General features: G+C 42.7%; 1 protein-coding gene across 3 annotated transcripts in view; it reads left to right on the top strand.

The window, feature by feature from the left end:
* GRHL1 (grainyhead like transcription factor 1) overlaps positions 1-24855 on the top strand; it is a 65646-nt gene that overhangs the window by 24698 nt on the left and 16093 nt on the right. For all 3 annotated transcript variants that reach the window (XM_079969867.1, XM_079969868.1, XM_079969866.1), the window contains exons 6-9: positions 391-547; positions 2516-2627; positions 3936-4030; positions 22023-22181. In XM_079969867.1, coding sequence (XP_079825993.1) covers positions 391-547; positions 2516-2627; positions 3936-4030; positions 22023-22181 — 523 coding nt within the window. The remainder of the gene's footprint in view (positions 1-390; positions 548-2515; positions 2628-3935; positions 4031-22022; positions 22182-24855) is intronic.

Raw genomic sequence — 24855 nt, 5'->3', positions numbered from 1 at the left:
TTCCTATCCTACTGCATGGGTGTGTTGTGATTGGTGATAACAGGATATTGCCCCATGTACACCAGCTTGAGCTCTTAGAGCATGGTGTGAATTTGACTGATAGACAGATAATCGCCATATGCCTGCTCAGAAAAGATTTATAGGGTGTAAAAGCATAACTCATAAAGTGTCTATAAAGAGAGAGCTTTCTAACTTACCCTTTGTTTCCCCTGCCCAATATCTTACTTATCCTTTGAATCATGATTTGCTAGTCCTAAATAAACAGATGTCTTGACTTAGAACGCCGTGACACTAAAAAATACCATTTGTGTACACTTTGGTTTTTCTGTTATGTGCAGATTCTTTGCAGATATAATTGGCTCCTAAGTCTTCCCCCTTCTGGTTTTTCAGGAACAACTTTGAATACACACTGGAAGCTTCTAAATCGCTTCGGCAGAAGCCCGGAGATAATACAATGACGTATTTAAACAAGGGCCAGTTCTATCCCATTACACTGAAGGAGATGAGTGGCGGTGAAGGAATCCATCAGCCCATCAGTAAAGTTCGAGTGAGTTGACACACTAGGAACTATGTAGGAGGAGAAGCTGGCAGCAGTGGCGGGCTTTGGGCTCTCAAATTTCGACACTAAAATTCACCCCCAGGCCTCTCACGTTCCATTCTGCAGCATTGTTGTGGCACCCCCTGCAGTGTGGCATCTAGTGTGGCCGAACCAGTCGCGTGCCCTAAAACCACCTCTGCTGTAAGTGCAGTGAAAAATTTTAGGAGTCCAGCGGAAGTAGTCAGCGAAGTTCCCAAAAGGGTGTGCAGTGATTCTGGCAGTAAGCTAGGCACAATGTTCTGCATCAGCTGTAGTTTCCAGTCATTTTCAAGGCTGAAGAGCATATTGCAGTAACCTAATCCAAACTTGATATTGCGAATATGCACAATGGGTTGTAATCAGTTAAGTCAGATATTTGGAGTAGACTTGAAATCAATGGGCTAAAAGTAGGAATGGAGGAGATATTATATTCAGTTCACACTGAAAGAAAAAAACCTGCCTATGGTAATTTGCAGCTTCCAAAACAACTTGAGAACTAACAATCCTTCAAAATTTACTCTTCTTTAGATTTTGCAATATAGTTCTCCAGCCAAGTAATGTGTACATATACTGAGGGGAAGTATACATTAAAAATGCACGTGTTAGTGAAAATAACTTACCAAAAAATGCATTCTACTTGAGGAAATTTCTTTGGGAAAATAAGTATATTGGATAAAATTGCATACGGGTGTGTCTGTTAGGAGAAATCTGCACGAAAATGCTGGTGAATTTTCATGAAGCCTTTTTTTAAAAAAGTAAATAAATTGCAAAGTGATGTGAAAATATGGAAAACAGAACTCAAAGATGGGGAAAATGAGAAACCGCAATTGGACGAAAGCCACGACGAAAGTCCACTGATTTCAAGGGGCTTACATTGTGTATGACTTAGCTGAATGCAACCCATTTAATTGAATGCACACCTATGGGTTGTTGGGATTCTAGTTTGCTTTGTTTCTTCTTCTTTTTTTAAAAAAAGAAGAGGTACCACACAGGAATGGAGTCACCAAGTCAGCTTACCCCCAAAGGCCCCCCCCCCGGCCAGGGCTCATTTATTGCCAGTGCATTTTAATTATTTGTTTGGTGGCCAAATAAATCAACCAGTTACCTAGTTTATCTCCCTATTTTTGGTGTCACTTTGAATGCCATCAGATTAAGGGGTAGCGCTGGCACTTTTCCGACTCTTGCTCCCACCCTGTTAATGGTCAGGGAAATTCTCTTCAGAAGCCCACTCATGTGGGCAGATTTTGTGAAGCTAAATAGCAAGTTGTTGAGCAGGGATGGGGAACCTGTGGTCTTTAACGTAGGGCTGCACTTCCTATGGGATGCGGATGGCGCTGTGGGTTAAACCACAGAGCCTAGGACTTGGCGATCAGAAGGTCGGCGGTTCGAATCCCCGTGATGGGGTGAGCTCCCGTTGCTCGGTCCCTGCTCCTGCCAACCTAGCAGCTCAAAAGCATGTCAAAGTGCAAGTAGATAAATAGATACCACTCCGGCGGGAAGGTAAATGGCTTTTCCGTGTGCTGCTCTGGTTCACCAGAAGCAGCTTAGTCATGCTGGCCACATGACCCAGAAGCTGTACGCCGGCTCCCTCGGCCAATAAAGCGAGATGAGCGCCGCAACCCCAGAGTCGGTCACAACTGGACCTAATGGTCGGGGGTCCCTTTACCTTTACCTTACAGTTCCTATAATCCTTCACCACTTCTGAAAGGCCACTGGTTCTGCACCCCTAGGAATTCAGAGGCATCTACGTATATCTGAGTAACCGTGTTCGCACTTCAGCTTAAAAAGGCTGGCAGAATTGCCTAGATTAAGCTACCAGCTTAATAAACACTTTGCTTCCTTCCCTGTGAAGTGTCTTTGCCAAAGACCCTCTGGCCTTTATGTCAATTAAGCTCTGCTCTCTCTCCTCCTGTCCCTCTTTTTCCTCCTCTTTTGAAGAGTGTCATCATGGTTGTATTTGCCGAAGACAAAACCAGAGAGGATCAACTCCGGCACTGGAAGTACTGGCACTCTCGGCAGCACACAGCCAAACAAAGGTGCATTGACATAGGTAAGAAATCATCCCAGCTGCAGGTGCCAGGACAGCGCTTGGCAGGTTTCAGTTCTCTGCTCACGTTCGTTCTTTTTACTGCACATGCCCAAGGCTATCTTTTGGCCACAGTTCAACATGGCTTCAGTTCTTGTTCATTACAGTTCTTTGGTTGCGCGAGAAATATTCTAAGCCATCCTAATCTTTTGGGTGAGGGGGCAGCTATACATCTCTGAACTTGCGTTTGGTTTGGTGTTGTCTGGGCACCAATTACCCAATTACCCAAATGGCTGGGTCAGCACTTATAAATCAAGATGTTCCTGGACTACAACTCCCATCCTCCTTGAACACTGGCCATGTGAATTACGGCTGATGGGAGTTCGAGTCCAAGAACACATGGAGGCCCCCCACAGTTTAGCCACTCCTGGTCTATAGCTTTGATCATCCCCCCACCCCACCTCCAAAAGAGAAACCCAACCCAACCATCTGATTATATTCTTCTGTTTCTACCATCACCCTCCCAAGAAAGCACAGTTCAGATTTTAATTCCTAGAGTGTTTGGGCCTAGTAGAGGCTGCTTGTAGCTCATGCCCTGTGCTCCAGTGTCCCTTGGCCCTTAGTCTTGAACATGTGTAGATGAGTTGCGGTGACTCAAGGTAGAAGGGAAAGGCACTCTGCACATGGGCAAATCTGCTGTCGTTTATTACTCAGGTGTTTTGGAGGTGAGCTGCTGGTGTTGTTAAACAGGTTCCAGGAATGAGTTGAGTCCCTGGCACAACTCAAGCTCCAGGTAGAGTTGGGGCAGGGAGATGAAAGATGGCATTGCAGATACCTGCTTGCCTACAGCTAAGCTGTGATTGGCCAGATTCCAGGTTCCTTTGGTTCAAGGTTGAGTTGCACTCCCAGCCCTTTCCTCCTGTGAATAAAAGGAGGGATTAATCACTTGGCACTTAAAGGCAGACGCACACGCAAATCTTCCTTTATTATTAAAGGGTGTATTTTTTATTATTATCAAGAGTATATATCCTTGTTATGCTGGGGTGACATTTCTCGTACAAAACCACAGGGCACGGCAAGGATAGCAGGTGCCACCTCTTTCCTTTTAGAACTTTATGTTTCATTTCCTGATTTATTTTTGCTTTTTAAAAATAAAAATAAAATTTATTGCAGAGATGCCCACAGGCAACAACTCTTGGTTGTTTTTTATTGCTCTCCAATACATCAATGTTCTTCCAAGATGGAAGAAAATAAATGACGCTATACTAGGCCTGTATGTAGCATCAATAGATTGACATACTATATTGTGTTTTTTTTTTCTCTTATCAACAGCTGACTACAAGGAAAGCTTCAACACGATCAGTAACATTGAAGAGATAGCCTATAATGCCATTTCCTTTACTTGGGACATCAACGACGAAGCAAAGGTAAGCATTCAGGCTTATTTTTCCTGGCTCCCTTTTTTGTGTAAAAGGGGAGAAAGGAGGTATATCTCAACATGGCATATCGTTAGATTTTTATTTGCTTTCTGCTTTTAAGAAATAGTTGCTGGAGCATTGCCAAAGTGTGTTTGAATACAAATGAAGTGTTTGTTGTTGTTTTTTAAGTGGAGGGACAATCAGTATTGGGGATTGACGTGGCTATCTTTCAAGCTCTGCCTTGCTTCTCCAAGCCCCCCAGATCAGTTTAACAGAAGGAAAGTGAGCAGGAACAGGAGAGTGAAACAGGCTCCTGCAAAAAACAGAAATTACTTCATCATGTTAGTGAATTATTACATAGAGACCTACGAGCTACCAGGTGCATTTAGTGCTTGTTCTTACTGAGGAGACTGCCTGGCAAGATCTCAGACTGCTACACCTATTCAAACAGACGTCTTTCAGCCACCTAAGTTTAAACAGAGGTGTGTTTGCAGGCTGCAACTTGCAATCCTCTGCAAACGGCCCATCTCTTCTGTCAAAGTGTCATTTTGTGTCAGATTTACTAGTCACCTTCTTAGTCCCCTTTGCTATGCAGACGTCACTAAACAGCACAATGCAGCCTTCAGGTGCCAGGTACTACAACTCCCATCAGCTCCAACCAGCACGAGGGGCGGGAAGGGGTGAAGACTTGTATAATAGATGTATTGCATTGGGAACGTTTCCGCATCATATTGTGGTGCGATGCAGTTAAGTCTGGTGGGCAACCTCCTCAGTTTCATTGCTAAGCCTTCAAAGAGTATGCAAAGCCACTTGGAGGCTGAGCTGACAAGCTTGCTTTTGCCCTGACATGAGGCAACTTTCATGCCATGGTCTTGGAATTATTTGAAATAATTTTTGAATAATTGTCATGTAGTTCTGGAATAATGGTAATTTGAAGCCCATTTCGAATTGAAGCTCCAATGAAGACAATGAACAGATGTGCTCCCTTCCCTTTTGCAAACTTAGCCAGTGGTACCAGTTTAAAGATGCTCTCAAGGCTAATCTTAAAAAAAAAATTAAAAAATCGGAATAAGCATGGAAAATTGGGAAACACTGACCTGCGAGCGTTCCAATTGGAAAATAGCCTTTACCAAAGGTGTCTTGAACTCTGAAGAAGCACAAACTCAGGATGAAAGGTAGAAACGAGCTGAGAGGAAGGCAAGTTTAGCAAACCCTAAACCGTGATCAGCTCCCACCTGGAAACCCATATCCCCACAGTGGAAGGATGTGTGGATCCAGAATTTGACTCCGCAGTCACAGACACACCATTAGGACTGTGTTCATGGAAGGCAATCTTATTCTGCTACGAGTGATCGCCAGAGAAGATGACGACCAGGAAAGGGTCAAAGGAGGGCGCTCTGCTAGGTCAGAAACATCCACAGATGTTGGATAGCATGGACTACATTTTCCATATTTACTGATGGCTCTGGTGGCAGCATCTAGGACAGCTTTGGGCTGACTGCATCCCCTCACCATCTTTGACCACTGGCCATGCCGGCCAAACAATATATGGAGATGCAGCTTTGGGGATTGACACATCAAAGTGGTTTACAACATTAACAAAGCCATACAAAAAAAGTATTTAAAGATTTGACAACCATTTAAAAGCAAAAAGGGTTATTCAGAAATAGGAGTTCTTTTCTAGTAAGGGTGTTGGAATGGTTTAGCCATAACCTGGAAGACCCCGTTTGAAATCTCTGTGTCCCCTTGAATTCCCCAGTGGGATCTGAGCCTCATCTCCCCTCCCTTCCATCTGTAATGTAAGAATACAGTGGTACCTCTGGTTACGTACTTAATTCGTTCCGGAGGTCCGTTCTTTTTTTTTATATATATATATTTATTAAAATTTTTAAACATAAATGCAGAAATAAAAACAATGAAACCTATATCATAACATATTTTCTTAGCTTCATTGGACTCCCTCACGTCTCCCGCTCCCACTTGCATCATTGTCAATTCTTACCCGCAATTTATCATCTTGTTTACATTCTTATATCCCATTCATTTAAAAATTTAAAATATAATCTAATAATCCTCCCAAAGGTTTATGTTTTTTCCTCAATCTCACTTGTCATCCTAATTCCATCTAGTTTAGTGGTGCTCAATTATTTATGATCTAGCATCCTTCTTAACATTCAACCAAATTACAATGCTTTTTAAAATAAATCTTAAATTTCTTCCAGTCTTCTTCAACCTTCTCTTCTCCCAGGTCTCGGATTCTGCCAGTCATCTCGGCTAGTTCCATATAGTCTATCAGCTGCATCTGCCACTCTTCCAGTGTGGGTAGATCTTGGGTTTTCCAGTGCTTAGCGATAAGTATCCTTGCTGCTGTTGTTGCATACATAAAAAATGTTCGGTCCTTCCTTAACACCTTCTGGGCGACAATACCCAAAAGGAAGGCCTCTGGTTTCTTAGTGAAGGTATACTTAAATACCTTTTTCAGCTCATTATATATCATTTCCCAGAAAGCCTTCACTCTAGGGCAAGTCCACCAGAGGTGAAAGAATGTTCCTTCATTTTCTTTACATTTCCAACATTTATTATCAGACAAATGGTATATTTTTGCAAGTTTAACTGGGGTCATGTACCATCTATATATCATTTTCATTACATTTTCCTTCAAAGCATTACATGCAGTGAAGTTCAACCCAATGGTCCACAACCTTTCCCAGTCCTCAAACATAATGTTGTGCCCAATGTCCTGTGCCCACTTTATCATAGCCAATTTAACCATTTCATCTTGTGTATTCCATTTTAACAGCAAGTTATACATTCTTGAAAGTACCTTAGTCTTAGGCTCTAACAGTTCCGTTTCCAACTTCGATTTCTCCACCTGGAACCCTAGCTTTTTGTCATTTTTAAAAACTTCTTTAATCTGAGTGTAGTGTAGCCAGTCTCGCACTTTATCCTTCATTTTCTCCAAACTCTGCAATTTCCAATTGTCTCCATCTTTTTCTAGTATTTCCCAATATTTTGGCCATTTGGCCTCCATATTGGGTCTTTTTCGGGCCTTAGCTTCCAGAGGTGAAAGCCACCTTGGAGTTTTATTTTCCAATAAGTCTTTATATTTTGTCCAGACATTGAACACTGCTTTTCTGACAATATGATTCTTAAAGGCCTTATTGATCTTAACCTTGTCATACCATAAGTATGCATGCCAACCAAAAGCATTGTTAAAACCTTCCAGATCCAGAACGTCAGTGTCCTCGAGAAGTAGCCAGTCTTTTAGCCAGCAGAAAGCTGCGGCCTCATAGTACAACTTTAGGTCTGGCAGGGCAAAGCCCCCTCTTTCTTTCGCATCAGTTAATATCTTAAACTTAATTCTGGGCTTTTTGCCCTGCCAGACAAACTTAGAGATGTCTCTCTGCCACTTCCGGAAGCACTCCGTCTTGTCCACAATCTGTAGTGTTTGAAACAAAAACAACATTTTTGGCAATACATTCATCTTAATAGCAGCAATTCGGCCTAACAAAGAAAGTTTCAATTTTGTCCAACTGTCTAAGTCTCTTTTAATTTCAGACCAACATTTTTCATAATTATCCTTAAAAAGACTCAGATTTTTTGCTGTTATGTTTACCCCTAGGTACTTTACTTTTTTAACCACAGTTAGTTCTGTCTCTCTCTGAAACCGTTCTGACTCTGTATCTGTCAATTTTTTTCCCAGCACCTTAGTTTTCTGTTTGTTTAATTTGAATCCCGCCACCCGACCAAAGTCTTGAATCAATTGTAACACTCTTTTCGTACTAGATTCTGGCTCCTGCAGGGTCAAAACTAGGTTATCTGCAAAAGCTTTAAGTTTGTATTGTTTCGCTCCGACCTGGATTCCTTCCACCAACCGGTCCCCTCTGATCATGTTCAAGAGCACCTCCAGAACCGAAATAAATAGCAGAGGGGAAATGGGGCAGCCTTGTCGTGTTCCTTTTTCAATTTTAAACTCTTCTGTAACCACATTGTTAACTATCTCAAAACCCCGTCCCACTCCCATTTCTTTTAAATTTCCCTTCATAAATTTCCAAGAGATATTGTCAAAGGCCTTCTCCGCATCTATAAAAATTAACACTGCTTTTGTATTTATGTCTGTTTGCAAAAGTTCCAAAATGTCAATGATATTCCTTGTATTAGCAAACAAATGTCTACCTGGGAGAAAGCCTGCCTGGTCTTTATGAATTACTTCATTTAATACTTTTTTGAGTCTACTTGCCAAAACGTCTGCAAATATTTTGTAATCCACATTTAAAAGGGAGATGGGACGATAGTTCTTCAGTTGTGTCTTTTCAGCTTCCGATTTTGGTATCAATGTGATAAAAGCTTCTTTCCACGATTCCGGCGCCTTCTTCCCCTCCATAATTTCATTGCTGACCTCCATCAGTGGTTGTATCAGATAGTCTTTTAATGTCTTGTAGTACTTGGAGGTCAGCCCATCTGGCCCTGGGAATTTGCCCAATTGCATGTTCTGAATGGCTTGTTCAATCTCTTGTCGTGTTATTTTGCAATTCAGGATTGATCTATTTTCTTGTGACAATTTTGTTAATCCATTTTTTTCCAAAAATTGTTTAATCTCAACCTCATCTTGCGGCCCTTGGGTATATAATCTTTTGAAATATCTCTGGAAGCACTTTCTGATCTCCACAGGGTTCTGAATATTTCTTCCTTCAATTTCTAAATTTGTAACTGTATTTAGTTTTTGTCTCCTCTTCAACTGCCAAGCTAGCAGTTTCCCACATTTATTTGCCGATTCAAAAGTTTTTTGTTTCATTAATTTAATCTTCCACTCTATTTCCTGGTTTATCAATTTAGAATATTGTGCTTGATGAAGTTTGATTTCTCTCAGGGTCGGCTGTGACTTCGGATTTGATCTTAACTTCTTCTCCAATTCTTTGATTTTCTCCAATATCTTGTCTTTCCTCTCATTTTGTCTCCTTTTCTTTACAGCATTCTGTTGTATCAAGAACCCCCTCATTACAGCCTTACTTGCGTCCCAGATAGTTATTTTTTCCGCCGTAGTGTTCATGTTTATCTCAAAATAGTCCTTCAAGGCTTTTTGGGCCTTCTCAACAATCTCCTGATCTCTAAACAAATTGTCATTCATCTTCCATCTAAAGGAGCCGGTTGGTAGTAATGTCATGTCCATCTTCGTTGCATTATGGTCGGAGCAGGTCTTTGGGCAGATTTCCACCTTTCTGACCTTGGGTGCCAGACCTCTAGTTATCCATATTTGGTCGATTCTTGTCCAAGTCATCTGGGCTTCAGAGAAAAATGTTCCCTCTCTTCCCAAGGGGTTCTTCGTTCTCCAAATGTCAATTAAGTCCATATTGTCTATCATTTCAAAGAAAGTCTTTGGTAGTCTGCCGTCCTTTGTAACATTTTGGCTTTGTGACTTATCCATGTTAGTTGATACGACCCCGTTCATATCTTCCGGAGGTCCGTTCTTAACCTGAAACTGTTCTTAACCTGAAGCACCACTTTAGCTAATGGGGCCTCCTGCTGCCACCGCGCCGCCGGAGCAAGATTTCTGTTCTCATCCTGAAGCAAAGTTCTTAACCCGAGGTACTATTTCTGGGTTAGCGGAGTCTGTAACCTGAAGCGTATGTAACCCGAGGTACCACTGTAATGATACTGGCCTACTTTACAGGGCTTGTCCTAAGGGTTATTGAGATAACGCAAGCAAAACACTTGGATTATGCAGGGGAAAGTGTCACATCAAGTTATTACATCCTTTTTATCCTCTCTCTTGCCCCTCCCTGCAAGTGTGTGTGGAAACCAGGGCTGTGTTTAACTGCGGCCATTTGCAGCCATCGTAACAGCCTCATGTTGACCGAAGAGAACTCCACATGGGACTCTGATAGTAATAGCTTAGAGTAATCCATTGTGGGTCATACTGAATAATGTGGAGAGTTTTGGTCTTTACTGGCACCTGAGAGCATCTCTGTGGAGATTGTAGGGAGCCCTCTCCTCAACCTCTCTATTCCCTGTTCCCCCCTCCCCAACCTAGGCTGGCTCTGCCATTTAGCGGCGTGAGGTGAACTCACCTCAAGCTGTGGAGGTTTCTGTATGTGCAGCATGGGCAAAATATTGGACAGGGCTGTGGACTTCATACACACCCATACATTTAAAGCAGATCGGATGTGGCTTTTTCCAAACAATCCTGGGAACTGTAGTTTACCTCTCACAGAGCTTGTAATTCCCAGCACCTTGTAACGAACTACAGTTCCCAGTATTCTTTTGGGAAAGTCATGTGTTTTAAATGTGTACAACACAGCCTTGTAAGCCAGCCAGCTAACCTCCTCTTAGGAGAACACTCTTCTGTCCCTAATGTGGAAATAAGATTCAGCTGCCAATCTGGTCCACTTGTGGAATGCAAGGGTGTCATATTGTCCTTCATATTAGGCAACAAAATGGTCTTGGTCTGGCCCAGCTGTCTCGCATTTTGGTGTCCGCCCCCAACACATCAGAGAGATGAAGCCGTTTGTCCTTTCTCTAGCACAGGCATCCCCAAACTCGGCCCTCCAAATGTTTTGGGACTACAACTCCCATCATCCCTAGCTAACAGGGCCAGTGGTCAGGGATGATGGGAATTGTAGTCCCAAAACATCTGGAGGGTTGAGTTTGGGGGTGCCTGCTCTAGCTAGTCTGGGTGATCTAGGCAACCATTCAGAAGGGAGGAAATGGGACGGGCTTTCACGGTTGAATTGGGCAGTGGACTCTTTAAAGGAAGGATTTGTGAGCAAGAGGAGGCAGTGATTCGGGGATGGGCAGTAGAATTTGTTCCAAACCTTTTATTGCAAAATAAATATTCCCCTTTCACCATGTAACCCTGACGTGTTTATCCTTCCAACCCTTCCAATGGCAGTGTTTCAGCACCTGATGCCTAAAATGGCATTACTTCGTGAAGTTGGTATCGGTTACCAACCTGAGAATCTAAAACGCTATAATCCTTTGGCGAACTAGCTCTTTGGGGCACTGGCAGCTATAGAAGCACATTTCCGCAGGTGACAATAGCTCCATTCAGTATGCTGCTTCATCTCTGCGTCTTGCAAAGTAGCCCAGTCATTCAAGTGTATCCTCGTGGTCCTCGTGCTAAAGTGGGTGGTATTCTCCACACTACCCTGCCCCTTAAAAGGACAAACAAACTGACACGTCATGGCCAAGTCACTCACCTTGAGATCATTCAAGTCACTGGGCAGATTCTGAAAGGGAAGCTGCTACGTTTTGAACCAGCAACATCAAAATTATGCATCAGACAACTTCTGGTTTCTTTTTTGCATGTTGGTTGCATATGTGCAGATTTATCCGAACCTACTCAATTTGCATATTCTAAATTGATGTCCTGGGTTTTTTGCAAACCACTGGGGAAACAGGGAGACAGTAGAGGGTGTATAGATACACATCTAGGAGTAAGGACAGGTAGCTAGGTGATGTTTGCCAGTTCCTGAGCATGGTCAGTATTTAGAATCATAGAATCATAGAGTTGGAAGAGACCACAAGGGCCATCGAGTCCAACTCCCTGCCAAGCAGGAAACACCATCAGAGCACTCCTGACATATGGTTGTCAAGCCTCTGCTTAAAGACCTCCAAAGAAGGAGACTCCACCACACTCCTTGGCAGCAAATTCCACTGTCGAACAGCTCTTACTGTCAGGAAGTTCTTCCTAATGTTTAGGTGGAATTTTCTTTCTTGTAGTTTGGATCCATTGCTCCGTGTCTGCTTCTCTGGAGCAGCAGAAAACAACCTTTCTCCCTCCTCTATGTGACATCCTTTTATATATTTGAACATGGCTATCATATCACCCCTTAACCTCCTCTTCTCCAGGCTAAACATGCCCAGCTCCCTTAGCCGTTCCTCACAAGGCATCGTTTCCAGGCCTTTGACCATTTTGGTTGCCCTCCTCTGGACACGTTCCAGTTTGTCAGTGTCCTTCTTGAACTGTGGTGCCCAGAACTGGATTTGTAAGCAGATTTAGGGTTTGGGAAGTGAGTGACCAAGGACTACTGTATCTTATAGTGCATTCCTATTCATGTCTACTCATGAGTAGAAATGAGTAAATCTCATTGTGTTCTGTGTGACTTACCCCCAAGTAAGTGGATATAGGATTGTTGTATTGGAATGGCTATACTTTAGTTTTCCCATGCAGCTTGCAGGCCTGACGGGGTAGATTCATTAGTTCCCTGTTTTCTTTTGGGCTTTCTTCTTAAGTGTAGTTGCATATTTCAGAAAATCATTATCCTGTAGTTCTTTTTTCTTTTTTTAACCCTCCCCCCCCACCTTTTTGTTTATTTATACTGACCTAATAAAATCAACAATGATTGCGATGTAAAAATGACCTATATACATTCTGGATTGCTATGCTTCCTAATTTATTTATTCCCCCCCCCCTTTTCTGTGTGAATGTATTTGATGGTGGTTCTTGATCAGATTACTTGTAGACAGAGCAGCAATTCTTTCCCACTGCTCTGATCTTATCGGGAGGAGGCTTAGCCAATTTCAACAATTTTTATTGCATGGTTCATTTGACTTGCTTTTCCTTTCTTTCTTTTTCTTTTTTGACAAAGGCCTTGTGTGGTGCAATACTGTATGGAACCCCTACAACATTTATTGCCATGTGGATATTGACGGTGACTTTTTTTTGCATTAAATGTTTTTTATGAACCAGCAGTACAGATCAGGGTTATATAATTATGATAAACTTCATTCAGTTTACTCAGAACTACATGAATGTCCGATGATTTCCACCCCCATCCCCAAGAAACAGAAAATGTGGGAACTAGTTTGGGAACAGAAGGATGAAGTATGATGTGAATCAGTTGGAAATTAAGGTTGGGGTGGCTCAAGGAAGGATAAGTGAACTACAGTGGTACCTCGGGTTACATACGCTTCAGGTTACAGACTCCGCTAACCCAGAAATAGTACCTCGGGTTAAGAACTTTGCTTCAGGATGAGAACAGAAATCGTGCAGTGGTGGCGCAGTGGCAGCAGCAGGAGGCCCCATTAGCTAAAGTGGTGCTTCAGGTTAAGAACAGTTTCAGGTTAAGAACGGACCTCCGGAACGAATTAAGTACGTAACCAGAGGTACCACTGTAGGGCGAAATGAGAGTGTGTTTTCCTGTGTCCAAAGCTTGTATTGAGGCAAACCAGGTATAAATAGACATGGAAGCCAGTCAGCATTGTGACTCTTTCCTCTTCCCCTATGACACCCTTTGGGCTCACGGTAGAGGAAACCTGGCAGTGTCAGCATCAATGCCAACTGCTAAATGTCAGGCAAGGGAAGAGCCTGCTCATAACCAGCCGCAAACTTAATCCCTTTTTATTTCACCCTTAGCAAGCCAGTGATGTCCCCTTTCTACGCCACCTCTGCAGTGAACCAAGTTAGAAGTTGAGGGCAAGGAGGAGGGTTCTATGAATCGGTTTTGCATATTCCTTGTTGGCCGGGCCATGTGTGCAATGAAGCTTCATTTCTTCATTTTCCTCCATTCAGTCTGAGAATGAGCTGTTAGGGCTCTCTTTCCTGTTGCCCTTGCTATCTGTTTGGATATTGCCACTCACCGTATAGGGAGGAGAGCACATGCTAACTTTGCACAGACTCCCTTTCAGTTGCTTCTGGCAAAAATATAAAGGGCAAGCAGATAAGACAGCAAAAGGCACAATGACACAGCAACTCCACTGTCAGTTACCGACCGTACTTTTATTCAAAGTGTGTGGAGGGGCATCAGGCCATTGCAATCTAATAAACTCCCAAAGTCAAGCAGCACAGTGAAGTGCTAAGAATGCGGTCTGTTAAACCTTTTACATATCCCATTTAGTATGCTTGCAAAGTGCTCCCCTCCTTCTACCCTTCTTGCAACGAACAGACCACACACAGTTAAGTAAGTTTAAAATGCTTTACTTACAAAACATTCCAAAGGTCAGATTTCATGCATTTATCCAAGCAGCAGCAGGGAGAACACAAGCTGAATACTCTGAGGTAGAAAATACAGAATGATAGCTTCAAACATGTGCTCTAAGCTCGGGTCTTGCAGTCTCCCTCACTGGCGAAGAGGGGGCATGACCTAGCTGTGTCTAGGAACACAGCTCTATGATCTTAACCCCGTCATGCACCAACTAGCACTCATGCATAGTTATGTTTCACTGCAATTTCCCACAAGATGTGAGACAGGATCTTCCCTGGTTCGAGTCTTGCCATGCTTATGTGGTCTTGCCATGCTCATGTGGCATTCGGCAAGCCTCCCAAGTCTTGCCATGCTCATGTGGCATTCGGCAAGCCTCTTTTCCCTCGGCTTCAGCCCCACCCCCAAATAAATCTGTATATGGAATAATAATGCTGGCCTTCCTTCCAGAGGTGGGAACCTGTTTCCCTCCAGATGTTGTTGGAATTCAATTTCCATCAGATCCCCAGCAAGCATGACAAATGGTCAGGGATAATGGAAGTTGTATTCCACATCACTACAAGTTCCTGATTCCTGGTGTAAGCATTACTATGAGAATTTGTGGTGAAGAATTTTGAAAACCTTAAAATGCCATGTAAATAAAATACTAACTTTGTTGTTATTCTGCTCAGTGTGCAACCAGAAGATGTTTGGGTCTGTTCTCGAAGTAAAAGTCTATTTAAAGGAATCCCTCTCCCCGAAGGACTTCCCAAAGATAAACCAAACAAAAGTAGCTTTATGCTGAAATGAAATCTATGAGCTCCCTTTGTTCTAGTTGTGGGATTTTATGTTTTTGTTTAACTTGTTCCCTGAAGAAGGTGTGCTGCTTCCTGCAATTTGACCCCCAGGTGTTTTTTGTGTTTTGCATGATGTTAATTTATTAGGTTAATAAGAGTAGTAGGTCATTTCTCATTTTCCTGGGCTGTGAGTGTTGCATGTAGCCACAGTGATGCCTTCTTAATGAAGCTTTTAGTCATGTGGCACTTTAAAGGAAGGTGTTGCCACAGGTTTTGCCTGTCTTGAGATACCAGTTTGGTGAGGATGAAACTAAATGGGAGGCATGCGGATGAGTCAATCAAGCTTTAATGGCATTTGTAATGAGAGGGAGTGTAGCATTGACACCAGCAGTACAATCCTCTCCATGCTTCCCCTTTAAGTTCTCTGTGTCTGGGGCTCATTCCAGGTAAGAGTGAGCAAGATTGCAGCCTCAGCTCCCCCCCCCCTCCTTTGACTGTAGCTTCAAATCCTGCCTTGCATTATTAATTGCTTTGACTGCAGCTGCAGTCTTAACCCCACTTACCTGACAGTAAGCCTTGCTGGATTCAATAGGACTTGCTTCTGATTGGATGTGGTTTGGATTGCGGCGTAACATCTGATTCTTCTTCACAGTGTTTCAGGAACGCCACTTTCGCTGCTTATCCACAGTGCGTTTACTCCATTCTTTAGTCAAATAAGCTTCATAAAATCAAGACACCTCTTGCCAACTCAGGCTTACAATCTTAAATTCACAAAAACCAAGGGAGAAATGAACAAGGAGGAAAAAGGAAACATTCTTAGGTGCAGTGTATAATTTCCAGCTGGCATAGGAGCCAGCTCCTAGGGGCTGAGGTCTCTTTGCCCCGCATAATTTTTTTTGAGGGGGCTGCCCCCATTTCAGTTGATGGCCATTGCCATTTAAATGGTATGCGTGCACCACGTCTTGTGGTCGATTATGTGGGGCAGGGCTTACCTGAGTCCCCCCAAATATTTTATCCAAGTTGGCACCCCTGCCAGCTGGAATGGAAAGAGTTCAAGGATGGGGAGGAGCTAGATGGAGCTGGTCTCCCCAAAGAGCCAATAGTGTGGTTGCTGCTGGGTGACACTTGAGGGAAGGAATGGCCTGATGGAGCTGGCCTCTCAGGGGAACCAATGAAGCGGTCCTCTAGCACCACATCTACTTTCTACTGCATCTTCTGTCATCACCATCACTGAATCCTCAACCTAGGCAGATTAGATTTATGGCAAGGATGAAGAATCTGGTGCCCTCCAGATTGAGAGTCCTGTATTTCAGGGAGTTGGACTAGATTATCCTTGGGATCTCTTCCAACTCTATTGTTCTATGATTAGGGCAGCTAATTGCCAGTCACTGCAACTGCCACTTGTCCTGGACAATTGTGTCGTTGTAAGCCATACTGCGGTTGGTTCATTTGCCTTACCTGGAAACTGCCTGCCTGCCATTTTGTTTTTGCCAGCCTTTCCCGCAGGTTGGATTGCACCACCTGGTTCGGTGTCACTCGATCTTGCATTTGCTAAGTTGTAAAATATGTGCCCCGGTATGATGCGGTGTGAATTTTACAAATCAAGCCTTTCCTAATGTTATCAATTAATTAATAAATCGCCCAGGGTGGGTCACAACAATTTAAAATACCACGTTAAGAACAATTTTAAGCAAATTATATAAATCGTACATGGTGAGATGACAAATCTATTCTCGTCTTGTCAGTTCATTCAAACTTACAGACTATTGATCCTTATCATCAGTGTGGCGGAAGAAAGCATTTCTAAGGGACTGCACCCATTAATCAGCCAGGATAGCTCAAGCAGGAGAGCATGAGACTCTTAATCTTGGGGTTGTGGGTTTGAGCCCCACATTGGGCAAAAGATTCATGCCTTGCAGGGGGTTGTCCCTTCCAACTCTATGATTCTGTGATCTATAGCCAAATATGTGGCATGCTAATCTAGCACTATGAATGGTTGAGTGCACTTAAATTTGGTCTGTGTAGCAGGTACTATTCTTCCCCCGTGGTGTGCAGGGAACAACAATCCCCATTTCTTGGTTCCTGTGTCTGGAAGGTCCCCCCTTTTGTACTTATTTTTGCCTTGCTAAAATGTCATTGTGAGTTACTGGAGTTTTTATTCTTCAGCTTTTTCTCCAGAGTGTTTACATCAGGGAAGGGGAACCTGTGGCTCTCCAGATGTTTTTGGACTGCAATTCCCATCATCTTTGACCACTGACCATTCTGGCTGGGGTTTAGGTGAACTAGATCCAATAGCCTGTCACAGGTTGCAGGTTCCCCCTCCCTGCTCTAGAGATTTAATCTTAGTTGGACATGGATGCTTGAATTTACTGCAAATCTATATTTAGCCCACACTTGCGTTATAAATGCATATGCATAAACATCATGGCAGCAATGCACAGTTTGTTGAGGTATATTTTGAAGTGTTAATACTGGAGGGTGGTATCTTTGATAGCCAGTAATGCTGCGAGACCTAAGAATGAGAAGCCTTGCACATGCAGGGACTCCTGTTTCTTCCTTCCGTGGAGGACAATGCCCTATATGCACATATGAATGCTACGTTGTGCACCGAGCATTTCTTTGTTCATCTAAGAGTCACTTTGTGTACAACCAAACAGGTACCCCATTACTTCTCTGCTATGTCTGTATTGGAAGGGCTCAAATCATGTAGATGCATGCTCTAATGGAAGCCCATCTGTAAGTCGCTGCTGCCTCCTTAAAATTTACATAGAGAATCCTGCTCAAAAACAACACGCACACTAAACTCTAATGTAGCCAAGAATGCAGAAGTGCCCTCTGAAAAAGGAGAATGGCTGTCAGAAGAGGAATCTTGCTCTACAGGCTGAAGATGTCCAACAACTTTTGCGGCTGTATATTTCTTTCTTCTGGCAGTTCTTGGGTGGGGAAGTATCTGGTGCAGTCACTCGCCCTCCTTTTCCTTTAAGACACAGATTCAGAGAACAATATGTCATTTTGGCAGCTTACGATCCCAGCCAAATGTTGTATTTAGTTTTTGGAGAAGGAGAAAAGCAGCAATCTTAAACGATAGCTGAGATGAGGTGCTTTTAATATGAAGGTTCTTAATAAGAAGCATAAAAAGGGTTAGCTGTACTTTGAGTAGACCCATTGAAATGACAAATGTAGGTCCAGTTATTTCAATGGGCTTGCTTCATAATAATAATAATCTTACTATTTATATCCAGCCCATCTGGCTAGATTTCCCCAGCCACTCTGGGCAGCTTACAGAATATATAAAACATAATAAAGCATCAAACATTACAAACTTCCCCATACAGGGCTGCCTTCAGATGTCTTCTACAAGTTGTATAGTTCTTTACCTCCTTGACATCTGAAGGAAGGGCGCCACTGCCGTGAAGGCCCTCTGCCTGGTTCCCTGTAACTTTGCTTCTCGCAGTGAGGGAGCTGCCAGAAGACCCTCGGAGGAGGACTTCAGTGTCCAGGCTGAGCAATGGGGGTGGAGATGCTCCTTCAGGTTGAGGCAATTTAGGGCGTTAAAGGTCAACACCAACACTCTGAATTGTGCTCAGAAATGTACTGGGAGCCAATGTGGGTCTTTCAGTGTTATATGGTCTCGGCGGCCGCCCCCAGTCACCAGTCTAGCTGCTGCATTCTGGATTAGTTGTAGTTTCCGGGTCACCTTCAAAGGTAGCCCCACGTAGAGTGCATTGCAGTAGTCCAAGCGGGAGATAACCAAAGCATGCACCACTCTGGTGAGAGACAGTCTGCGGTCAGGTAGGGTCTCAGCCAACGTACCAGGTGGAGCTGGTAGACAGCTGCCCTGGACACAGAATTGACCTGCACCTCCATGGACAACTGTGAGTCCAATATGACTTCCAGAGGCACAGGTAACCCATTGAGGACCAGGGAGTCCCCCACACCTGCCCGCCCCATCTCCCAAAAACAGTACTTCTGTCTTGTCAGGATTCAACCTCAATCTGTTAGCCACCATCCATCCTCCAACCACCTCCAGACACAGAACCTTCACTGCCTTCACTGGTACTGATTTAAAGGAGAGGTAGAGCTGGATATCATCCGCATACTGGTGAACACCCAACCGAACACTAATGACCGGCATTGGATTGTATAATCCAAACAGATGTTAAAAAAAAGAGAGAGCTGCTTTTTTCTCCAGGTCCCTTCCTTACCTTCTGCACTTGTCTCCTTAGTTCATCCTTTTAGGGAGAGCCTGACTGAGCTAAAATTTGGGGAGGTTGGCGATAAGCTTGTGGATTTCATTAATGAGTCATCTGCCTCCAGTCCACCTCAGTTCAAGCACTACCTCAGGAAACAGACGCAGCAGCTAGGCTGCTTTCCCATAGCAGTTCTTCCCTGTTCTCACATCAGGAAACAGAATGTAATTGGGTTAAGAGTTCTAATTAAACACACAAAACTTCCTCATCAGAAGGATGGTGCTTTTCCAGATCATGGATGTAAGGTGTTCTGGTATGACACATGCAAGCTGGCTCAGTCCAGAGTTTCAAGTACAGAGAACAACTCCTCCCTTTGTGTTGCAAAGATGACAGCTAGTCAAATAAGTCCAGGAAGCCCCTATAAGCAGGGCATGGAAGCACCAGCCTATTTGCCCTCAGCATCTGGTATTCAAAGGTATACTGCCTTACAAGATGGAGGTTCTATTTTGCTATTGTAGTTAGTAACTGCTGGTGAGCCGAATTCATGGGAAAGTAGGTCTAAATCCTCTTTGAAAGGCACCTGACCCATAAATTTGACCCACATAAGAGAGACTTCCATTTGTCTCTCCTGAATCTACAGCTGATTCAGTTTCTTGGATGACCCCTGAGTTCTAGTGTTTGCTGACATCTTACTGCTTAAATTAAAAAAAACACTGTCAGCACATTGTCACTGCTAGCTGCAAAAGTTTCTAAGCCATTGTTGAAGGAAATATTACCTAGCTGTACATTTGACTTCCTCTTGAGCATGAGTAAAAGCTTTGATAAGCAAAACCAGCTTTTCAAAAAACAGCTGGCATGAAAGCTAGCCAGCTCATTAGACAGTAAGGTGTCACGTTCATTAAAGGTGTTACATAGATAGCAACTGCTAATTAAAATGAAACCTGCATGTAGATCAGGTCTGATTAGAGTTGTCAAAGATAACTGGTTAGAAATCCATTTGGGGTGGGAACTACCTCTGGAAACAAGGGAGAAACTTCTGGTTCTCTCTCTGTGTTGTTCCCATCCATTGGTCTAGAAAATTACCTCAGATCATGTACTTAGGCCACAGGCAGGCACATTTGCCTTCTGGAAGTCCTGACGTCAAATCTATTTGGTGCTTTTGTGGGGTGCAAGTCATAAGTGAGTTCTTTCCACTCTTAACACAGGGATGAGGTCAACTGAGGGTGTGCCTCAAAACTTAGCTTTTGGACAAATGACACAGAGCTTTTTTTCCCCCAGCAGGAGGCACCATTGTCATTCTAAGAGAACAAGGAGGAAGTTCATGGTGGGCTCTGACATCTTTTTTTCTAGAAAAACAGTTTGTTGTTTATTCGTTTAGTTGTGACCGACTCTTCGTGACCCCATGGACCAGAGCACGCCAGGCACTTCTGTCTTCCACTGCCTCCGGCAGTTTAGTCAAACTCATGCTGGTAGCTTTCAGAACACTGTCCAACCATCTCGTCCTCTGTTGTCCCCTTCTCCTTGTGCTCTCCATCTTTCCCAACATCAGGGTCTTTTCCAGGGAGTCTTCTCTTCTCATGAGGTGGCCAAAGTATTGGATCCTCAGCTTCAGGATCTGTCTTTCCAGTGAGTACTCAGGGCTGATTTCCTTAAGAATAGATAGGTTTGATCTTCTTGCAGTCCATGGGGACTCTCAAGAGTCTCCTCCAGCACCATAATTCAAAAGCATCAATTCTTCGGCAATCAGCCTTCTTTATGGTCCAGCTCTCACTTCCACACATCACTACTGGGAAAACCATAGCTTTAACTATAAAACAGAAAAACAACACTGCAATGTAATTTCTCACTGGAGTCCTGCTCCTTTTGGGGTTCCCTAGCCTTTTTTGTGGGTTAGTACTTAGTAGACCCACTGAAATGGATGGAATTAAGTCTACTGTTTTCAGTGGTTCGCTTTGAGTATGATTATCATCGTCCCATCATTAGGAAGAGAACGCCTTTTAGAATTGCAGCAGCTATTATTTCCACTAGGGGTCAGTCATTCACTGCTGATCAGTTTTGATTTTCGCCTTGCTTTGAAGAAAACCAGCCTTTAGGTAAGAGGTGCAACAAATCAAATTATTTTACCGCTTATTATTGGAGCGGTGTCACTTCTTTGACTCTGTGCTTGGTTGGGCAAGGGCATTCCAAGTGCGGAAGCAGTTGTAATGCTGAGATATTAAGTTCATGTCATATCAACCCACAGTTAATGTGTGAAAGTTGTGGGTCTCAAATGGTGGTTCTAAACCCCTTGAGGGTACAGAGTGAAATAACATTTGGCAACCAGCAGAACAGATATTTCAGGTTGTCTTTTCTTCTCTCCAACAAATATACATAAATATGCCTTTTTTTAAAGGAAAGACATACCGAAATTCTGCAGAACGTTTCTTCTGAGCAAAAGATCTGATTGGGGTTTCTTTTTTTGTACATGTATTCCTTGCTCTTCTGTAGTTGTGTGTAATAGCTAATGGTTCCAGATAGAAGATACTGATGTCTATCCGCGTTAAGGAACTAATCCTGGCAATGGGTTCACATTTGCCACTGTTGAAGTTAAGATGTGTTGACCACATCTGGAACTCAGGAGCCAAATCATGGGCGTAGCGTTGAATCATGTGGCTTCCATCATATATAAAAACATAGTAAAACATTAAACATTTAAAACTTCCCTATACAGGGCTGCCTTCAGTTGTCTTCTAAAGGTTGTATAGTTACTCATCTCCTTTGCTTGGGGGTCCCATAGCTCCATACACTCTGATGAAAATCACCCTAAGCAAAAGTAGGACATTCCGGGATCAAATCAGACACACAGACGGCTTCTGTAAATCCGGGACTGTCCCTGGAAAATAGGGACACTTGGAGGGTCTGCAATTCTGGATGCACGTAACTGGCAGTGATGTCCTATGGCACCCCAATAGACATGCATAGGATTATTCTGTTAGACTTTGTTGGACTTCGCACTAGTGGGCCATCTGTGGTTTGTGGCTGAATACAGTACTGATGAATTTTCTTGCTGCAGCAGAAAAAAAAAGTTCATTGAGGCTGCTTTTGATGAGAATGGGTTTTCCTGGTTTGTTTGTAGGTCTTCATTGCCGTAAACTGCCTCAGCACAGACTTCTCATCTCAGAAAGGTGTCAAAGGGCTTCCTCTGAATCTTCAGATTGACACCTACAGCTACAACAACAGGAGCAACAAGCCAGTCCACAGAGCTTACTGCCAGATTAAAGTCTTCTGTGACAAGGTAAAGCTGATGGAGTCTGTAAAATGATAGCTTTATTTAGGAATGTTTTGCCTTTTTAGTTTAGTCCATCAGTCTCATTTCTTACAAGGCAAGCAGAAAAATAAACAATTCAAATTGTTTATTTTTTTCTGCTTGTCTTGTAAGAAATGAGATTGACTGGCTAAACTAAACTACAATTCAAAACAACAACACTCTTCACCACTTGGAAATTAAGATGACCTGTTACTTTTTGAGACTCATTCAGTGTTGTGCTATTTACATATTTGGTGAGGGCGCAATCACTTGGAAAGGATGTCAAGTGAAAAATCTCAAGTCTGTGTATACACACATACACACATTGATGCTATGAACCTTCCATTTCAAACAGAAAAATATGAGCACATGCTAGATTTTCTAATTTATAACTCTGAGGTGTTTAATGAAATTGCTAACCAACCAAAATGAAGAACTCTGCCAGCTATCTCATAAATTCCACCAATCAAAGCTAATTATCGTTGTATTGTCATCACTGATCATTTTCTTGCTTTTTTAAACACACACACACACACACACTAGCATCACATACCTCATGAACATTGATGTCAACTACCTGATGACTATAAGTTGCTCAGGAAATGAATTCTTAGCCTTGTTAAACTTTTTGAAATAAATGGAATCCAAAACACACCTAATTCTTGACCATGAGAGATAAAATTGTAGACATTATTTGCTTTTAATAAATAACCAACAATAAAAGCAACAGTTATTTTAGGAACATTTTTCCTACTTTTAAATATTAATATTTTATTGAATGAACTTCAATTATAAATAAATAAAGTGATACAGAGAAAAAAAGTGTGGGGACCCGAGAGAAAAAACAAAGATGTGTATAAGAAAAAAACATACCAAAAAAAGTATTTTAGGAACAAAGCAGCATGGTTCATCTAGTTTGCCAACTCTGGCTTACTTGATTTCCCTCTTTTGGCATTTCTACATCATCTGGGTTAAGCGGTCATTCTGTCCTGCAGATTCTGTCCCCATTAACAAAAAAATGTAGTGCTAAATCCAAATAGCAAAACATTGAAGAACAAGGTCGATCTACTTTTTTTAATCTACTTAAAAAAAAAAAAAATCAAGGCTGCTCGCTATTGAGGAAAAAACAACGAAGCTAGGGACAAATGGGCCTGTTTTCAACCACAGTTCAATCTTCATTTTTATTGATTAGCTTACAAGATGCAAGTTTACAAGATAGAAACTTCCATGTTCTCAGTTTGGTGTTTCTGTGGCTTTACTGCTGCACCTTTCTTTTACCACCCGTAGCCGGTAAAGGTAAAGGGACCCCTGGCCATTAGGTCCAGTCGTGACCGACTCTGGGGTTGCAGCGCTCATCTCGCTTTATTCGCCGAGGGAGCCGGCGTACAGCTTCTGGGTCATGTGGCCAGCATGACTAAGCCGCTTCTGGCGAACCAGAGCAGCACACGGAAATGCCGTTTACCTTCCCGCCGGAGTGGTACCTATTTATCTACTTGCACTTTGACGTGCTTTCAAACTGCTAGGTTGGCAGGAGCCTGTAGCCAGTAGCTTAACCTAAAACTTTGCCCCACTAGTTGTCTCAGCAGCTAGGCACTTGGAAGGAATTGTAATAATTGCTTGGTCTCTCTCTCTCTCTCTGTGTGTATGTGTGCGTACAGTCAACTCATCTGGAGAAGGAGAAGCAAGCTTTCTCAAAATTACACAAGATCAGTTTACACTCATTTGTTTTGCTCTATGTATCTATTGGGGGAAGCTATACCCTATGCAGAGTAAGGCTGGGCAATATCTGGTTTATCACCAGCTAAACATTGCGATATATCACAATGTCTGAAATAAGGATGGAGCTCTGTAGAGGCATTGGCTGGCTGGCTTCATGGTTTCCCCCTCATTGTGATTTTTGCATAGCACACACACACACCATGATTTGCGATATATTGCCAGGTCAGAAATTATGAAACCAATATCTCAATGTGGACTTAAAACCGGTTTTGGACGATATATCAATATATTACCCAGCCCTAGTGCAGAGAGAGCATATCCACTATACGGTAGTACAGAGCTTTCCAAACTGTGTGTCGGCTGCAGTGTGTAGGTGTGTGTTGTGCGAACGCTCCCCTCACTCATCCCAGGTCTGGAAAGGGGTTAGTTTAACCTCTGGTTTGCTAGGAAAACTGAATTACTGTGTTGCAAAATCATGCATGTCTAAAAAGTGTGTCACCAACATGAAAAGTTTGGAAAGCTCTGCGGTAGTGGAGCACAGCCTCGATAAAATTTATTATAAAGGATGACAAATGTAGAATTAGCAATCACAACAAGTCTAACAAAACAAGACCTTAACAAAATTGGCACCTGCTCAGTAATAACAGTATTAGTTCCCTCAAGAAGGTCTCTAAAGATTGACCTGGAAACAGTCTCAGGAGAGGTTAGATTATATGCTTTCTAAACCCCTGGTTAGAACTGCAGTAAAACTACACATGGTTGACCGTATCCACCTTGGTATTGTTATGGGATCATTTGTCTTTAAAAGGAACTCAAGCAAACGTAACATCCAAAAGCTTTGAAAGTAACATTTTTAAAAAATAATATAAGTCTGCTTTGCTTTAGGTATTGATCAATAAAAAATTTAATAGGGCACATAGCAAATTAAAAGTGATATTTCACA

The sequence above is a fragment of the Podarcis cretensis genome (assembly GCF_951804945.1).
Source record: "Podarcis cretensis genome assembly, chromosome: 3".
Taxonomy (NCBI): Eukaryota; Metazoa; Chordata; class Lepidosauria; order Squamata; family Lacertidae; genus Podarcis; species Podarcis cretensis.
The sequence above is the reverse complement of the archived record's forward strand: the minus strand, read 5'-3'. Positions and strand labels throughout refer to the sequence as shown.